General features: G+C 50.6%; 2 protein-coding genes across 2 annotated transcripts in view; both read right to left on the bottom strand.

Moving 5' to 3' along the window:
• The window catches only part of LOC139673816 (zinc finger protein 850-like), a 554262-nt gene that overhangs the window by 367862 nt on the left and 167117 nt on the right, over positions 1–19283 (bottom strand). The gene's annotated exons all lie outside the window — the stretch shown is intronic.
• On the bottom strand, positions 15365–16303 carry LOC139674263 (olfactory receptor 10AG1-like). The gene has a single exon (XM_071560454.1). The coding sequence runs from the start codon at positions 16301–16303 to the stop codon at positions 15365–15367; it is 939 nt and encodes a 312-aa protein (XP_071416555.1).

The raw sequence follows: 19283 nt of genomic DNA, 5'->3' as shown, positions 1-19283 counted from the left end.
TGCAGGGCTGGGGATGTGCTGTGTGTGTGCCAAGGAACAGGATCCATTGGCCTGGGGAGATTGCAGGGCTGGGGATGTGCTGTGTGTGTGCCAAGGAACAGGATCCATTGGCCTGGGGAGATTGCAGGGCTGGGGATGTGCTGTGTGTGTCCCAAGGAACAGGATCCATTGGCTTGGGGAGATTGCAGGGCTGGGGATGTGCTGTTTGTGTGCCAAGGAACAGGATCCTTTTGCTTTGCTCACCAATATATCTGCTTTGCTGCCTCAGCTGTGGTTCTGTGTCTTTTAATTTGTGCTGGGAATCCTCCTGAACCTGGAACATTGGGACCCACATTCCCACTGACCCACGTTGGGAACACACCTGGGGACCCACATTCCCAGTGACCCACATTGGGAGCACACCTGGCTGGAGGACTCCACACCCTCCTGGTTCCCTGTGGGCACTTGGGTGAGTGCAGGGGGAGGAACATCCATCAGGACACAGACAGATATTGGGAATTCATTGGGAACAGTGGATTTGTTGACTTTACACCCCAAAAATCTCACCTGCTCGTTCCCATCACTACTTCTGGTGGCATCAAGCCTCCTGATTCCACCCCAGATCCCTTAATTCCACTCAAAAGTCCCTTAATCCCTCCGAGAATCCTCGGACTTTGACCTCAAATCCCCCCAATTTTACCCCAAATCCCCAGGATTCCACTCAAAATCTCATAATTACCCTCAAAATTCCTTTAATTCCACCGAAAGATACCCTGATTTTCACCTCATACCACAATGGTTCTACTCCAAGTTGCTTTAATTCCAACTCATATCTCTATAAACCCATCAAAGTCCTGCTGATTTTGCTCCAAAACTCCCGTGTCTTCCACCCAAAATTCTATTAATTCCACATAAAACTCCTCTGATTTACCCTCAAATCCACTTAATTTTCCTGAAGATCTCCATTATTTTTGCCCAGAGTTCCCTTAATTCCATCTATAACCTCCCCAATCCCATATATTTCACCAAAAATTACTTTAATTTCACCTAAAATTTCTCAATTCTCTTTATTTACACCTCAAATCTTCTTAACTACGTGCAAAAGTTCCTTATTTCTACCCAACATATCCCTAATTCCATCCCAAATCTCTGACCTCCACTCAAAAATACCTTGATCCCTCTTACAATCCCAAGTATTTCATTCCAAATCCTGAAGGTTCCACAGAAATCCCCTTAATTTCACATAAGGATTATTTAATTCCATCCCAAATTCCCTTAATTCCACCCAACCTCTCCTAATATCACCTCAAATCCACTGAATTCCACTCTGAATTCCCTCAATTCCACACAAAATCCCTTCCCCAACTCACCAGCCCCCCAAGTGACCCCAAATCCCCCCCAACCCCCAAATGTCCCTTTGGAGCCCCAAATCCCGGGAAGGGCCCATGGGAAGGGGGGGCTGGGGGGCTTTGGGGAGGTTGGGGTGGATTTGGGGGCCTGGAAGGCACTTGGGGGGCACTTGGAGGTCCCATTGGGGTGTGAGGGGCATTTATGGGGCACTGGGAAAGAACTTGGGTGTCCGAGGGGACCCTTGGGGGTCACTCGAGTGTCCAGGGACGGAATCTGGGGGTCCAAAGAGGATTTTAGGGGTCACTTGTAAGTCCTGGATGAACTTGAGGGTCACTTGGGGGTCCGGAGAGGTGATCTGGGTGTCCTGAGTGGGTATTGGAGGAGCACTTGGGGGTCCTGGGGCCCTTCTGGGGCAGTTTGGGGTCCGGGGGACACTTGGGGGGCTGCAACGGGGGTGGGACCGACCCGATTGGGCGCGGGGGGGGCGGGAGTTGTAGTCCCGCCTGTGATTGGCCAGAGCGGGCCGCGGGGCATGACGGGAGATGTAGTGCTGGACTCCATGAACCGCCACCGCCCGCTGCATCCCAATCAGAGGCGGCGCAGACGGAGGGCGGGACTGGACGGCACTGCTGGAGAGTTGAGCAATGGCGGCGAGTTTGGCTAATTTCTGAAAATTTGGGAGCATTTCGGGGGCATTCGGGGACTCGGGGCGGGTTTTGGGGGTCCCTCACGACCCACCCACCCCCCACAGACCTCCCGGGACCCCCCCGGGGCCGTGTTGGCCGTGACGGTGAAGGAGCCGGGTAAGCCCCTCCCCCCACCCCGGGATGTGCCTCAGAACGCCCCAAATCCCCCCCGAAAATACCCCTGAGACCCCCCTAACCCACCGCCTGGGACCCCCAAACTGCCCCGGAGCCCCAGGATGCCCCAAATCCCGTCCTGAACTCTGCGGAGCCCCTGAAACACCCCGGGCCGCCCCAAACACCCCAGAGATCTCCTAAACCCCTCCCAGACCCCCCAAACCTCTCCCAGACCGTCTAAACTGCCCAGGACCCCTAAAATGCCCCCATACTCACCTAAATTCAGCTCCCAGACCCCTCAAACCACCGCAGGACTCACCAAACCCCCTTCTAGGGCACCCAGACCTGCCCAAATTCTCTCAACCTCCTCCCAGACCCCCACCCAGACCCTCCTAAACCTCTTCAGGACCCCCCCTATTCTTTCTTCTAGTCCCTCCAAACCACACCAGGTCCCCCAAACCGCTTCTAGACCTACCCCAACTATCCCAGGATCCCCCCAAAGCTCCCTCCCAGACCTCCCAAAACAACTCCAGGGCCCTCCAAACCCCTCCAAGGAATGCCGAGGGTCCCAGGGGCGGCTTCTGCCCTGAGTCTCTGCTCGGGGTGCTCAGAGACCCCCCTGGGACAGTAAAACAGGGAGCCTGGAGAGGGGGGACCCCCAATACCTGTAGGACCCCCAGCAAGCCCATTAGGGGAGACCCCCCAGAGCCCAAAGTGGAGAGATCAGAGAGCAGGAACTTCTGGGAGGCTTTTTTGGGGCTGAATCTTTTGTTGTGCAGGGGGGACACAGAGCTGGGGAAGGGGGTTTTCAGGGGGCCACAGGTCCAAGGAAGGGGGGATGTAGCAGCTTGGAGAAGGGAAATGGGGAGTCCAGGGGATTCTGTGCCCTGGAAAGGGGGGTCCAGGGGTCGGGGAAAGGGGAATCATGGGGTAGGGAGATCCAGAGTGTCCAGGGAAAGGGATTGAAAGGGTCCCCCAGTGCTCCAAAAAGGGAAGGGGGAGTCTGTGGTCTGTGAAATTCAGGAGTGGGGGTTCCAGGGGTCCCTGAGTGAAAAAAATAACAAACAGGAGGTGTGGGAGCTGGAAGAGGTGGAATGGCCAGGAAAGGGTATGCAGGGGAGTATTGGTGCAGGATAAGGGGGTGCAGGGGGATCCCAGTGCCTGGGAGTGGGCAATCAGGAGGGTGCCAAGGCGAAGGACAGGCAGGACTGGGGTGGGGAGAGGGAGTTGGTGGGTCCAGGGGGTCCCTGTGCCCCTAAAAGGGGAGTCCAGGGGATGGCAGGTTAAAGGAAAAGGGAGTGTAGGATGGGTGGAAAAGGGGGGTCAGGGTGTTCCTGGAGTCACAGAATTAAGGGGTGTGGGGACAGGAAACCTGAGAATGGCCGGGCAGGGGTTTCTGGAGCCCCGGCAGCCTGGAGAGGGAGGACCCTGAACAGACAGGAGACCCCCAGCAGCCAGGACAGGGGGGACCCCCACAACTCCAAAATGGAGAGACCAGAGAGGAGGAGCTCCTCTCATTGTTTTCTTGCCTGAATCTTGGAATTTTGGAGATTTTTCTGGACTCAGGAAGCTCAGCAAGTTCTAGAGATGGTCTTTGGGAGGAGGAACCCCCAACCCAAGGCACTCACACCTTGTTTTTCCCCAGAAAACAGGATTTCTCCTTCCCAAAGCTTGTCAGGATGGAGGAAGAGGCTGCGAGGAAGAGGAAGATGCCCCGGGACCCCCAGGCAGGTGAGGAGGAAGTCAGTGCCCCTTTGCCCCTCTCTTGTGCTGCATCTTCCAGCCCAGCATGGCCCCGGCTGCAGGACAACCCTGCTGCCGACGCCGTCCTGCCGGGGCCGGGTTTGGGGGGATGTCCTTGGCCTTCCCTGTGGGCCGGAGGCAAATGCCCTGCCTGTGCTTGTTCCTTCCTGTCCCAGGCCCCGAACTGAGCATGGAGAGCACAGAGGACAAATCCCCCCGGCAGAACCTGCTGGCAGAGGTCGATTTGAGTGGCTCCACAGCACAGGAAGTGACTGGGAAGGAAAATCCATGGAGATCCCATAGGAGGAGGAGCTCCAAACTCAGGACAGGGTGCTCCAAAGAGGAGAAACCCTCCATCTCCTGGGAAGGCAGTCAGAGCTTGAGCCAAAGCTCTGACCCGGTGATGCAGCAGCAGCTTCACACAAAGGAGAAGCGCTACAAGTGCTTGGAATGTGGGAAGAGCTTCAGCCAGAGCTACAGCCTGATCCGCCATCAGATGATCCACACCGGGGAACGTCCCTACGAGTGTTCAGAGTGTGGGGTGCTGTTTCAGACCAGCTCGCATCTCCTCACACATCAGCGCACACACACCGGGGAGAGGCCCTTCTGCTGCACTGACTGCGGGAAAAGCTTCAGCCGCAACGACACCCTCATCAACCACCGGCGCAAACACACCGGGGAGAGACCATACAAGTGTAGGGAGTGTGGGAAGATGTTTATGAGCAGATCAGATCTCCTCAAACATCAGCAGACACACACAGAGGAGCGACCCTACAAGTGTGAGGAGTGTGGGAAGAGTTATCAGAGGAGCTCAACTCTCCTCAGGCATCAGCGCACACACACAGAGGAGAGGCCCTTCCGCTGCACCGACTGCGGGAAGAGCTTCAACCGGAACTTCACCCTCACCATCCACTGGCGTATCCACACCGGGGAGAGGCCTTATGAGTGTGGGGAGTGTGGAAAGAGCTTCAACTTTAGAAGTAACTTGACTCAACACCAACGGACCCACCGGTAAAGGAAGACCTACAAGTGCCCCAGCTGCAGGAACATCTTCATCCGCTGCTCCAACTCCATCATCCATTGGACGACCCACCTTGGATGATCCACAGTGACCCATGTTGGTCACAGACTTGGCGACACAAGTTGGGTAAAGAGTTGATGACCAACATTCTTGATGAGGCCTGTTTAGCAGAGACCTGGTGACCCACGTTCCAGGTGATTGTTGTAGTTTGAGATTATTATGTAAATTCTCTCCCTTGCCACTTAACTGCCCAGGCTAGCGGTTAACAAAAGAAGCAGTTAACTGTGATCGCTGGGGTGGGGGCAGGTTTGTCTCTTTTGGTTTTTTTTTTTGGATATTCTTCTCAGTCTTGGCTCAGCGGAAGCGGGGAGTGGGGACTCCAAGGAGGCAGGCTGCCCTGCTGGTTACTGCTGGGGTTTTTCCCTGGCTGTCTTGCCGCTGCCTACTTCGGACCACCTTTTCCTGCCGTGCTGCTGCCTGCCTTGGATTTGCTGCTGGTTGCTCGTACCTTTCTGCTTCTTGGACGGGGAACACAGGGGGAAAAAACTGAGTCCATCTGAAAGCCCACTGCTCGTCTGTTTCGCTGGAGAGGGACTGAAACTCACTCTGCAGCCAGCCGAGCTGTGACAAAGACACTTAAGTATAACCTTTTCTCCCGGAGGAAAACCTGCTGGGTTTTGTTGTTGTTTTTTTTCTCTTATGGTGTTGGGGAAGTGGGTTGCACTAGTCTGTTTACATATATATATATATATATAGCAGTTATCCTTCTTGTATTAAAATTCCTTTTCTTAAATTTGATAAAGAGTGGTGTGATTATTGTGGAGGAAGCCCCTCCCCTGCTTGTGGGTAAAACATTTTAGTTTTTCCCCTCAAACCGAGACATTTCTTGGCGCCCAACGTGGGGCTTGTAAACAAAGAAGGATAACTGCTATTCTGTAGCACCATGTGAGTCTTGAGCTTAGGGTTCATCAGGACCATCCTGTATAATATATTGGCTTTTTGTTAGTACAAATTCATGCCAAAAGGAGCGGCAAGTTTAAGTCTTATCAACAAATCAATGAGCAAAACTCAAATAGCCGCAATTATTATTGAGTTCTTACTCTGGATTTATGGTGCCATGAATTCGATGCCTTTGAATGTCATGTGGGTGGTGCTCTCCAGGCTGTTTTCCTGCCGCAACCTAAGCTGCTACCTCTGGGGATTCAGTGATAATAGTACGGACCCTTGGGAAGGAACAAAGGGGAATCTCTTCTCCCAACCCTTTGTCCATTCCCCATTCAAGTCTGCTACAACAGCTTTTGAGATGTTTAAATTCTCCCTGGATGCCAGAGATATCTTGCTCTTTATGGTTTTTCTGCAGGGTTGTATCCCTGCAGCTTACAGAATGTTTGAAGGTAGGGCCAGGGTTTTTCCAGAATGCATTCAGAAACCTAGCCCAGTGAAGGGGGAAAAGCGAGAGAATAAAACCCCTGATGCCACAGTGAAGGGAGAAAAAGATGAGGCTAAACCAGGAGGACAGGCCAAGCCTATAGAAGTTGCCCCTATTCAGAAAAGGAAATATAAGACCAAATTAGACCATCCAGCAGACGATGAGGGGGCTGCTGCACCTCCACAGCAAGCAGACCCAGAGCCTGAGATCATCACTGAGTCATTGTCATTTGATAATCTCCGTAGTTTGCGGAAAGACATTGCTCGACACCCGGGTGAGCCCATCCTGACTTGGTTGATCCGAGTTTGAGACCTTATGGGTGAAACCTTACAACTGGATGGTGCTGAAGCCAGGTTTTTGGGGGCTCTGGCCCAGGACGTGGCTATTGAACAGGTGTTCGTGAAGGAATCAAAGCCCCTTTCACTCTGGGCACGACTTCTAACGAGTGTAAGAGAGAAGTTTGTTTATAGAAAAATCCTGCAGGAACATCATATTAAGAAGACTTGGAAGACGATGGAAGAAGGAATTTTACGTCTGAGAGAGATGGCAATGATGGACGTGCTTTTTGGAAGAGGTGGGCAAGCCAATAATGACCCTGACAAGGTCAGATGCACACCACATATGTGGTGGGACCTTTCACGCTCGGGGCCAGCTGAATACACCGATTTCCTGGCATCCATGTATAGAGAAGAGAACCATGAAACAGTGAGCGCAGTAGCAAATAAGCTCCGGATATGTGAAAGCATGACCCACAGCCCAATGCAGGCCCGTATTTCTGCTGTAGAGACATTGGTTGAGAGTCTCAAGACGCTGCCTGCAGAAGTAAAAGCGATCAGAGAGGAAATTAGGGAAAGTCTCCAAGTAGCACCAGTGCGAATGAGAACCTCTGAAGTCAGAGCCAGACGCCCCCCAGCCAGAAGAAGTGGACAGACCTCACGAACTGAGATGTGGTACTTCCTGGCCAAACATAGAGAAAACATGGGACGGTGGGATGGGAAACCCACCCGTGCCCTTGCAGCCCGAGTACAAGAACTGAAGGAGAATGGAAGAAGGTCAGTGAGAGTAAGTGCAGTCCCAGTTTCCCACGGGCAAGAATCTGACCCACAGGAGGGCACCTCCCAGGTGTACTCATCGAGAAAAGGTTCTGACCGCTATGACCAAGATCAGTGTTAGAGGGGCCCTGCCTCTAGCCAGGTAGAGGCACGGGACAACCGTGTCTATTGGACTGTGTAGATTCGATAGCCTAGTACATCAGACCCACAAAAGTATAAGGCTTTGGTTGATACTGGCGCTCAATGCACATTAATGCCATCAGGACATGTGGGCTCAGAAACTATTTCTATTTCTGGGGTGACAGGGGGATCTCAAGAGTTGACTGTGCTAGAAGCTGAAGTGAGCTTGACAGGGAGAGATTGGCAGAAACACCCCATTGTAACTGGTCCAGCCGCCCCATGTATCCTGAGCATTGACTACCTCAAGAATAAATATTTTAAGGACCCAAAGGGGCATAGATGGGCTTTTGAAATAGCCACTGTACAGACAGAAAGGATTAAACAATTAAACTCATTGCCAGGTCTCTCAGAAAGTCCTTCTGCTGTTGGACTGTTGAAAGTTGAGGAACAGCAAGTGCCAATTGCCACCACGACAGTGCACCGTCGGCAATACCGAACGAACCGTGATGCTGTGATCCCCATCCATAAGATGATCCGTGAACTGGAGAGCCAAGGGGTGGTCAGCAAAACCCACTCACCCTTCAACAGCCCCATCTGGCCTGTGCATAAGTCTGATGGAGAATGGAGATTGACTGTGGACTATCGTGGCTTGAATGAAGTTACCCCACCGCTGAGTGCCGCTGTGCCGGACATGCTGGAGCTCCAGTATGAACTGGAGTCCAGGGCAGCAAAGTGGTATGCCACTATTGACATTGCTAATGCGTTCTTCTCCATTCCTCTGGCACCAGAGTGCAGGCCACAGTTTGCTTTTACCTGGAGGGGCGTGCAGTACACCTGGAACCGACTACCCCAGGGGTGGAAACACAGTCCCACCATCTGTCATGGACTGATCCAGACTGCACTGGAGAAGGGTGAGGCTCCAGAACACCTGCAATACATTGATGACATCATTGTGTGAGAGGACACAGCAGAAAAGGTTTTTCAGAAAGGAGAGAAAATCATCCAGATCCTTTTGGGAGCTGGCTTTGCCATCAAACGGAGTAAAGTTAAGGGACCAGCCCAAGAGATCCAGTTCCTGGGAGTGAAGTGGCAGGATGGACGCCGTCAGATTCCAACAGAAGTCATCAATAAGATCACAGCAATGTCTCCACCCACCAGCAAAAAGGAAACACAAGCCTTCCTGGGTGCCATAGGGTTCTAGAGGATGCATATCCCAGCATACAGTCAGATCGTAAGCCCTCTCTACTTGGTAACCCGTAAGAAGAATGATTTCCACTGGGGCCCTGAGCAGCAACAAGCCTTTGACCAGATTAAGCATGAGATTGCTCAGGCTGTAGCCCTTGGACCAGTCAGGACAGAACCAGACATACAGAACATGCTCTACTCCGCTGCCGGGAATAATGGCCTGTCTTGGAGCCTTTGGCAGAAAGTGCCTGGTGAGACTCGAGGCCGACCACTTGGATTCTGGAGCCGAGGCTACAGAGGATCTGAAGCCAACTATACCCCCACAGAGAAAGAGATCCTAGCCGCCTATGAAGAAGTTCAAGCCGCCTCAGAGGTGATTGGCACAGAAGCACAGCTGTTTCTGGCACCTCGACTACCAGTGCTGAAGTGGATGTTGTCAGGACAGGCTGCCTCTACACATCACGCCACTGATGCTACCTGGAGCAAGTAGATTGCCCTGATTACGCAGCGCGCACGTATAGGAAAATCAAATCGCCCTGAGATCCTGGAAATCATCACAAACTGGCCTGAAGGTGAAAATTTTGGTCTAGCAGATGAAGAGAAAGAGCAAGTGACACGTGCGAAAGAAGCTCCACCATACAATCAATTGCCAAAAGAAGAAATACGCTACGCCCTCTTCACCGATGGCTCCTGTCGCATTGTAGGGACTAATCGCAAATGGAAAGCAGCTGTATGGAGTCCCACACAACAAGTTGCAGAAGCTACTGAAGGAGAAGGTGGGTCGAGTCAGTTTGCAGAGCTTAAAGCCGTGCAGTTGGCCCTGGACATTGCTGAACGAGAGAAATGGCCAAAGCTTTACCTCTACACCGACTCATAGATGGTGGCCAATGCTCTCTGGGGATGGTTAGACCGATGAAAGAAAACCAATTAGAAACGCAGAAGGAAACCCATCTGGGCTGCCGACATATGGCAAAATATTGCCACCCGAGTAAAAAAGCTGATTGTGAAAGTCCGCCACGTAAACGCACACGTGCCCAAAAATTGGGCCAATGAAAAACATCTCAACAACCAACAAGCAGACCGAGCTGCGCAAGTGAAAGTATCACAGACAGATCTGGACTGGCAGCACAAGGGAGAGCTGTTCTTGGCTCGATGGGCCCATTATGCCTCGGGCCATCAGGGCAGAGATGCCACTTATAAATGGGCACGAGACCGAGGGGTGGATTTAACCATGGACATTATCTCTCAGGTTATCCACGACTGCGAGACATGTGCTGCCATTAAGCAGGCTAAGAGAGTGAAGCCCCTGTGGTATGGTGGACGCTGGGATAAGTATAAGTACGGGGAGGCCTGGCAGGTTGACTACATCACACTGCCACAGACCCGCCAAAGCAAGCGCTATGTGCTCACCATGGTGGAAGCAACCACAGGGTGGCTGGAGACACACCCAGTGCCTCACGCCACTGCTCGGAACACCATCCTAGGCCTGGAAAAACAAGTGCTGTGGCGACATGGCACCCCAGAACGAATTGAGTCAGATAATGGAACTCATTTCAAAAACAGCTTAGTTGCTACCTGGGCGAGAGAACATGGCATTGAGTGGGTGTATCATATCCCCTACCATGCACCAGCTGCCGGGAAAGTTGAGCGGTGTAATGGACTGTTAAAAACCACTTTGAAAGCGTTGGGTGGAGGGACTTTCAAACACTGGGATCAACACTTAGCAAAGGCTACATGGCTAGTCAACACTAGAGGCTCTGTCAATCGAGCCGGCCCTGCCCAATCAGAACCCCTTCACACTGTAGATGGAGACAAAGTCCCTGTAATACACCTGAGAAGTATGCTAAAGAAAACAGTCTGGATCAACCCTGCCTCAGGCAAAGGCAAACCCATTCGTGGGGTTGTCTTTGCTCAAGGATCTGGTTCCACCTGGTGGGTGATGCAGGAAGATGGAGAGACACAATGTGTACCTCAAAAGGAACTTATCTCTAAGTAAACGACTCATATTACTGTATTTGTAAACACTTAATTATTTGAAAGAAAATTTAAGTTTAATGTAGAGTATCGGCATGGAAGAGAATTTAGGGGTGGATAATGTTGTAGTTTGAGATTATTATGTAAATTCTCTCCCCTGCCACTTAACTGCCCAGGCCAGCGGTTAACAAAAGAAGCAGTTAACTGTGATCGCTGGGGTGGGGGCAGGTTTGTCTCTTTTGGTTTTTTTTTTTGGATATTCTTCTCAGTCTTGGCTCAGCGGAAGGGGGGAGTGGGGACTCCAAGGAGGCAGGCTGCCCTGCTGGTTACTGCTGGGGTTTTCCCTGGCTGTCTTGCCGCTGCCTACTTCGGACCACCTTTTCCTGCCGTGCTGCTGCCTGCCTTGGATTTGCTGCTGGTTGCTCGTACCTTTCTGCTTCTTGGACGGGGAACACAGGGGGAAAAAACTGAGTCCATCTGAAAGCCCACTGCTCGTCTGTTTCGCTGGAGAGGGACTGAAACTCACTCTGCAGCCAGCGGGCTGTGACAAGGACACTTAAGTATAACCTTTTCTCCCGGAGGAAAACCTGCTGGGTTTTGTTGTTGTTTTTTTTCTCTTATGGTGTTGAGGAAGTAGGTTGCACTAGTCTGTTTACATATATATATATATATATAGCAGTTATCCTTCTTGTATTAAAATTCCTTTTCTTAAATTTAATAAAGAGTGGTGTAATTATTGTGGAGGAAGCCCCTCCCCTGCTTGTGGGTAAAACATTTTAGTTTTTCCCCTCAAACCGAAACAGTGATCCATGCTGGGCAGTGTACTGCGTTTGTGTGGCCAGATTTTGTAGTGGGGGGGCTCCAGGGATGGGTTCTGTGAGCGGCTGTCAGAAGCTTCCCCCTTGTACAGCACCTGTCCAGACCCCCCTGAAGATGAGGCTGACCCAGGTTCTTGTTAACCCAACCTTTGGAGTAGATTAGATTTACTTTATCAATATATATGTATATGTAGGGTTTAGAACAGTTTTGTTTGCATGTAAAGTAGGTTTGGAGCAGTTTTGTTTCCTGTCTGTAGTGACATAAAAGCATAAAAATAACCCTTCCCTTCCCTGGCTCCAAGCCCAGCCTGTCCCCTCCAGGGGTGGGTGTGCCTCCCTCTGCCCCTGGGTGGTTCTTTTGCCCATGGGCAGCAAAGCACCCTCTGCTTTTGCAACTGGATAATGTTGGAGCCATGAACCATCAACATTCCATCCCCCGAAAAGTGGAGACACTGGGGTCTGGTTCCACCACACGTGTTCCTGTGCAGATAGAAATACTAAATAAACATTTATCTTGCTGACAGCTGACCCCATGGCCAGCACCACCTCTCCCATACTCTGCCTTTATAATGTTACTGAAATCCTTGGAAACCATTGGGGCAATAAACCCTCAACACCATCTTTTCAGTGTTGACGAGTCAGACGTTCCTTTATTCTGGCTTTGACTGACAAAATTGCAGCTTCCACAGAGACACCGAGAGAAGACTTTTTCACCTATTTATACATTTTTCAGCAAACAAATAAATCAAATGTTCATTGGTTCTAAATTGCATAATTCCCTTTCATTAATTAGTAGTCTCTCCTCTGTTGGTTATCGATTTCTTGCTTTCTATATTATTTTTTAGTGTTTTCAGTATCTTTTTTCTTGGGTAGGGACTTTCCAAAATAAATACTGGGTCTTTCGTAGCCTCTTCTTTTATCATGTCCCTGTGGTCTGTATGTTCTGCATTCCAGATACTCAGCCTCAACCACCCATCTCTCTCTTCCAGGATTTGTTCACTGAGGCAGATCAGAGTTAATTTATCAAAACTTGAAGTTCTGGTACTTTTCACAAGTTCTTCCCACAAAAATACCTTAAGACAACTTTGATAAATGCTGGCCAAGTGTGATTTAAGGATAACACTTTACTTATCACCAATATATATTGATTTTAAAGCCTGATGCTGGGACTGGGAGGAGCTGGGGCCATCTTGCTGGCACTGGTGGTGCTGGAAGCCCCCCTGGTTGAGAGTGAGGAGCTCTTGGTAAAGGGGGTGGGGAAAGGGGGGGTGGGGCAATGGAAACTGGGGGGAAAAGGGGGCAAAAACTGGGTGTGGGGCTGCAAAGGGAGTGGGAACCCCCAAAACCAGGAATGGGGGAAGGAGGTTGGGGATTGGGGGGACAATTGAAAAGGGGGGTTGGGACACCCAAATTTAGTGGGAGGGGGACAGCTGTAAACCACACTCTGAGGGAGGAGGGGTTTGAAGTCTTACAGGAAAAGGAGGGGAGAGGGAGGAAAAGGAAGGCTTTGGACCCCCAAACTGAGCAGAAATGGGCTTAGACCCCAAAACCAAGCAGGGGGGGACACCCCCAACCTGAGCTGTGTGGGGAATTTAGGATTGTTGGGACAATGGGAAAGGAGTGGTATAGTGGGGAAAGGAGAGGTGGGTAACTGGGCAGGGGCATCTTGGGGGTCCTGTAGCAGGATGGTCTGCCTGGAATGGGGGAAAATAACTACTACAAGGCCCAGTTTGCAAAGCCCCCAGTGGGAAATGAAGAAGGGGGTCACCCTGCTTTTGGGGTTGAACAAAGCTGAGAGTGGCCTGAGTCAACCAACACTCCAAAGTGAAACATCCTGAGAGGAAGGGGAAGATGTGGCAGAGCTGGGAAATCCCTGGATAAAGGAACAAACAAGTGACACCCCTGAGAACTCCAAAGCTGCTGAGCTGGCACAGCCTGGACACACCTGACTGACAGGCCAGCGCTTTCTACTATAAAAGCCCAGGCCTAAATTTTAGAGATTGGGTCTTCTGACATATCCCTTCTTGGGGGGGGTGTGGAGGTTCCTGCCTGGAGCGGGGATGCCCCTCGGGGTCACTCCTCGAGGCTGAGCCAAAGAGCTTTGTCCAGGGTCGTTGGTCTTGGTGAGTGACATCACTCTCTGCTTAATGATTGGTTTTGCTTCAATCCAATTGTTTCAATATTGCTTCCTAGTGCAGTGTATGATAATAGTTCTTACAGCTTCTGTGCTGTCTAGTGAATAAATCGGAGTCAGATCTTTTTGTCTAATCATTACCATAGTAAATCATATACATTTCTATAAGTATATCTGGTGTTCCATCCTTGATTGGGCAGGACAAAGTTGTACAAAGGTTCAGTCTCACCTGTATAATCCTTTACACAGAAACCATTGACAAAGTCTGGGGCTAGGATTGGATCCAGCCACTTCCAGGCTCCTCTGGGAGAAGCACTTTAGAAACCCAGGGGGTGCTGGGAGGCACTCGGGGTCTCTGGTGGTGTTGGGGGTCCTTTCTGCATCATGTGACTGAACGGGACCTTTTCTAAGAGACTATGCCTGCAGCTCCCACTGTGCCTGTGACAGGAATCCTGTGACTGTCTGTGACCGCTCTGTCCTTTGGCAGCCTGGAGACCCTTGGAATGTCCCTTGGAGGCCCTGTGAGTGCCTGAGACAGGTTGGTGCTGGAGCAACCCAAAGTCCCCTGGGATGTCACCATGGAACTGCTGTGACAGCCTCTGACCACAGAGCTCTTTGTTACCCCCAGAAACCCCTGGGAGGTCACAAGGGAGCCCCTGGGACAGTGTGGGACCTCATGGCTCTTTGGCATCCTGGAGACCCCTGGATCCATCCCAGGATCCACATGGAGAGGATCCAGAGCCAGGTGTGCCACTGGAACTGTGTTGTATCCATTACTCTCTCTCTTCCCTGTGGAAATAAAGAGGGATCAGCAAATGTAGTGGGAGATCCCTGGGATGCTGCTGGGTGATCCATGTCCCTTCCTGACCCCCATCCTACGTGTTCCCAGTTTGGAGCTTCCAGACACCGAATCCGATGAGGATGAGGATGATGATGGCAGAGATGAGGGATGAAATTTCATCCTGATTCTGTCTTTGGGAAGTCTGGGATGGTGAGTAGCGGGAGGGAAACCCCCATGAGACTTCTCCACATTCCCAAATTCCCAATTTCCAATTTCCACATTCCCAGCCCAGGGGTGCCCCAGACCATATGACATCACACTCGGTATGTCAAGTGGGAGGAAGTTTGGAGTGATGGTGTTTGTCTTTCCAAGTCACCCTTACACAGGATGGGGCCCTGCCCTCCTGGAGATGGCTGAACACCTGCCCAGCCATGGGAAGCAGGGAATGAATTCCTGGTTTTGCTCTGCATGTGTGCATGACTTTAACTCAACCCAGAAGTTTTGTTACTTTTACCCTTCTGACTCTCCCCCCATCCCACTGATGAGCAGGGAGTGAGCGACTGTGCAGTGCTCAGGTACTGGCTGACATTGCTCAACCTTGACAAATGGAAACTCCACAGGTGTCTGGGATGCTATTCCAGTGCTGAATTGTTCCCTCGATGGGTTTTTAAATTATTATTTTTTTATTCTTTATGATAAAGTAGTCCAGCTTTACAGATCTCAGTGCAAGACATCACAGCAGGGGAAGTTGCCCTTCATATCTTTTAGCATTTGAAGCTGATTCCATGCAGGGACACTGCCCATAGTCCATGAGGTCTAGGAAGTGATTGCTCAAATCCAAGGGGAGTCACCTCCTCATGGGTTGTCTCACCCTCTGGGGCTCATTGATGACTGGCCACAATTGCACTATTTCTACCTCACATGACATTGGTCAGAAAAAACTTGACAGAGTTGTTGTGTTTGGGATCCACTGTGGGATCACTTTGTCCACAGGAGTTTCTTCAGGGCAATTCTCACTTCCTTATTCCTCAGACTGTAGATGAGAGGGTTAAACATGGGAGTCAAAATTGTGTAAAACAAGGCAAAGTATTTGTCAGGATCTCCAGAATCCCTGGAGTGTCCCTTTAAGTAGATGACTGTGGCTGAGCCATAGAAGAGTGTCAGCACCATGAGGTGTGAGGAGCAGGTGGAAAAGGCTTTGTGCCTGCCCAGAACTGAGGGGATTTTCAGAATTGCCCTGATAGTTTGAATGTAAGACAGAACTATTAGGCAGAAGGGAAGAACTGCAAACCCCAGGATGATGCTGTGCAGCACCACTTGGTTCCAGAATGTGTCTGCACAGGCCAGGTCCAGCAATGGAGGGACGTCACAGAAGAAGTGACGAAGGTCGTGGGAGGCACAGAAGGGCAAAGTGAACAGCTGGTAGGTCTGCCCTACCTGTACTGGTGTGACAGCCCCCCAGGAGCCCAGCACCAGCCTGGTGCAGAGCCCCCTGCTCATGGCCAGGGGGTAGTGCAGGGGGTGGCAGATGGCCACGTAGCGGTCGTAGGCCATGGCAGCCAGGAGAAGGCACTCGGTGCTGCCCAACAGGACCAGGAAATACAGCTGGGCAGCACAGCCAAGGAAGGAGATCCTGCCATCTGCCCTCAGGACACCCACCAGCATTTTTGGCAGAGTGACTGAGGTGTAGCAGATCTCCAGGAAGGACAAGTTCCTCAGGAAGAAGTACATGGGGCTGTGCAGGCTGCAGTCCAGCACTGTGATGAGGGCAATCAGGCTGTTCCCTGCCAGCACCACCAGGTAGATGACCAGGAGCACAGTGAAGCACAGGCCCTGCAGGCTGGAGTGGTCACAAAATGCCAGAAGAACGAATCCAGATCCAACGGTGTGGTTCTCCAAGCCTCTCCTTTGGGACATTTTCCCTCTGCAGAGCAATCCAAGCAGCAGCTCTCAGAGGGTGCTGGTGGCCTCTCTGCCACCACACTCACCTGAAGGCCAGAGAAAGACTCCAAACACCACACACAGGTGGCTGCAGGAGAGCTGGAAATCTAACAGGGCTGTTTGCTGCAGGGAGGACTGCAGAGGGAGGGAGGAACAGAATCCCTGAGCCTGCAGGACCCGGCGTTGCCACAGAGAGAAGAGAATCTTGCCTTGCTTTTTCAGAGGTGATTTTATTAAATAGGATGCCTGGGGATAAAAGAGAAAAAAGGAAGGAAATGGATAAATACCAGCCCCTTGCAAAACCCTGTTGTTTACATTCCTTGTCCAGATCTTTCGAGATGCATTTAATGTTAGAACATTGAGTAGAAACAGGGTGAAAAAGCAGGAAAGTGATGAAAATGGGGAAGACAAAGCAAGACAAGGCTCGGGGAGGAGAGGCAATCCTAACACTGCAAGGCAAGGCATGACTCAGTTCTTAGACCTTAGGCAGAGAGATTAATCCCAGCTCTCCTCACATGTAAGAGCTCACCCCCTGGTGCTCTGTCAGACCACAAAGATGTGGGAGACTGTTGTAGATCTGAATCCTTCCCTTTTACCTGGGGAGGGGCATCTCTCTTCCACTGAATCAGGTGACTCTGATGCATCCCCAGGGCATTTTAGCAAGACAGATAAGCAACAGTTTATGTCTAAATAAAACGTTTTCACAGTGTTAAGACACAGGTTGGTGCAAGCAATGCCCCTTTTCAGCAATGCAGTTTTCAAGTCATTTAGGGAAGAAATGCTTCAAAGTGGGTGATTTCCCCACAATATCCAATTTTCCTGCGCAGGTCAGGCTTTTATAATTTCTGGGTGAGTCACAGATAGTTCAACATTCCTAACCTTCCTTCTCTGTCACTTGGATTCCTGACCCCTTACAAATCCAGCCAGAGATTCATTCCCTCCGATCCCAGCCCTGCAACACTTTGCAGACCCGTGCAAGCCCCCACAGAGGCAGAGCAATGTTCTTGCTGCCTGGGGAGCTGAGCCTTTCCTTTGCATTCCCCACCCTCCCAGAGCACAGAGACTCCCTGCAGGGCACACAGACAGGGTGTGAGCTCCAAGGCAGCACCTCCATCACAGGTTTCTTCTAAAGAAGTGACAACTCAGCTGAGAGGTGTTTCAGAAACTCAGTTTGGCCTGGGGAGGGAATATCCTCTCCTAGGTGAGGACTGAGGATGCTTCTGCATCTCTCAGCCAGCAGTAACACCCTTGGAGAAGTCTTCTTAAACTCTGAGGTATTACTGATGAGAAGCAGGTCAGAGAACATGCAATAAAGTGTCCAGTTAGCACAGGCCATTTCTTCAAGAGAAAAACCTGAATTCACACAAACACATGGTCCTAATACTTTGCTTATTTTCCCATAGTACTTGTGCCATTTTCCTGTGAGTTTTATCTGTCTCATTGAGATGTGATGCAAAAATTACAATATAAAATCAGACTTCACATGAGAGTAAACTCACCACATGATTGTTTCCTAAACTACCAACTGAATGATACAAATATACATAAAAAAATAAATATTCTCTTTGCAACCCAAGACGTTGAGATACTCACATTTATTTTAATGTAATGCTTTAACTCAAAGCAAACATTTCCATACAGGTTATCCACATACCAGCAATCCCTGCTTGTTGCCAAATGTTCTCAAAGATATAGCCTACTATTTTTAACTCTCAGGTGTCTCAGTGCTGCCAAGATCTTGGCTGGGGCCCAGGGCAGGCTGTCTTTGCTCCCAGCAATCTGCCAGAGCCCTTCTTATGGGGTGCCAGTCTCACTGACAGCACTTCCTAAAGATGAAGGAACTGTGAAAAGGAATTAAGGAAACTTCATCCAGCCAAGCCAGGCTTTTCTCAGCATCTGAGCTGCCTGCACAGAGCCTTTACCTCCCTGCAATCATGGCCTCCAGGGATCTGCTGGAAGGAGTCCCTGGGGAGGCTTTGTCAGGAATGGCCCATAGGGGGGGGGCTCCTTAATGTTTCAAGGGCCTGCAGGTTTTTCAAACAGCTTTGGCTTTTGATTTTGACTTTGTGTCTCTGAAAGGTTTGTGCAATTTTGTCTTCCTGTGACCTGCTGTAGAGAATCCCTTGAGATTCTTTTGTCAATAACCACACTCAGTGGGGCTCATTAATGCCTCGAGGTACTCAGGGTTTATTAAAGTATTCTTTTTGACACTAAGTCCATGAGAGATTTATGGAATTATAGCCTCCAATTATCTGCTTTAATTAGTCCCTTGAGAGGCTTTGTCAGTAATGACACTCAGTGGAGCTCATTAGTTCTTCAAAGTGCTTCAGTTTTTTAGGGCTAGTTGGGCTTTCCTTTTGATACTGAGTTTTTGAGAGGTTTGTGCAATCATGGCCTCCAATGATCTCCTCCAGTGAGTCCATGAGGAGCCTGTGCTGGTAATGAGGTTGCCTTTTCAGCTCCATAACTCCCTGCAGTGTCACAATGGCCTTTTGCTTCTATGGTATTTCATGTTGTCCTCAGGTTCCTTGTGCTCCGTAGGTATCTGCAGTGTGTCAGGGGCCCCTTGGATCCATGAGGTCTGTGGTGCTCCAGAGTTCCTTTGGTTCCATGACACCCTGCAGTTTGACAATGACCATTTGACCCTGAAGTGTCACAATTACCCCTGGATTCAATGAGGTTCCACAGTTTCTCAGGGTTCCTTTGATTCCATGAGACCCCACATGTCAGATGGGCCCCTTGGTTCCAGCAGGTTCTGTGGTGTTTCCATGGGGTTCCACACTGTCCTTGCTGGAACACACCTGGTTGGATGTTGCCCCACCTCCAGAGCTGCCTCCGGCTCTGGGGTCCCAGCACAGCAAGGACATGGAGCTGTTGGAGCAAGTCCAGAGGAGGCACGAAGATGATCAGAGGGATGGAGCAGCTCTGCCATGAGGGAAGGCTGAGAGAATTGGGA

The sequence above is a fragment of the Pithys albifrons genome, chromosome 7, assembly GCF_047495875.1.
Source record: "Pithys albifrons albifrons isolate INPA30051 chromosome 7, PitAlb_v1, whole genome shotgun sequence".
Taxonomy (NCBI): Eukaryota; Metazoa; Chordata; class Aves; order Passeriformes; family Thamnophilidae; genus Pithys; species Pithys albifrons.
Note: the sequence above shows the minus strand (reverse complement) of the source record. Positions and strands in the feature narration are given on the sequence as shown.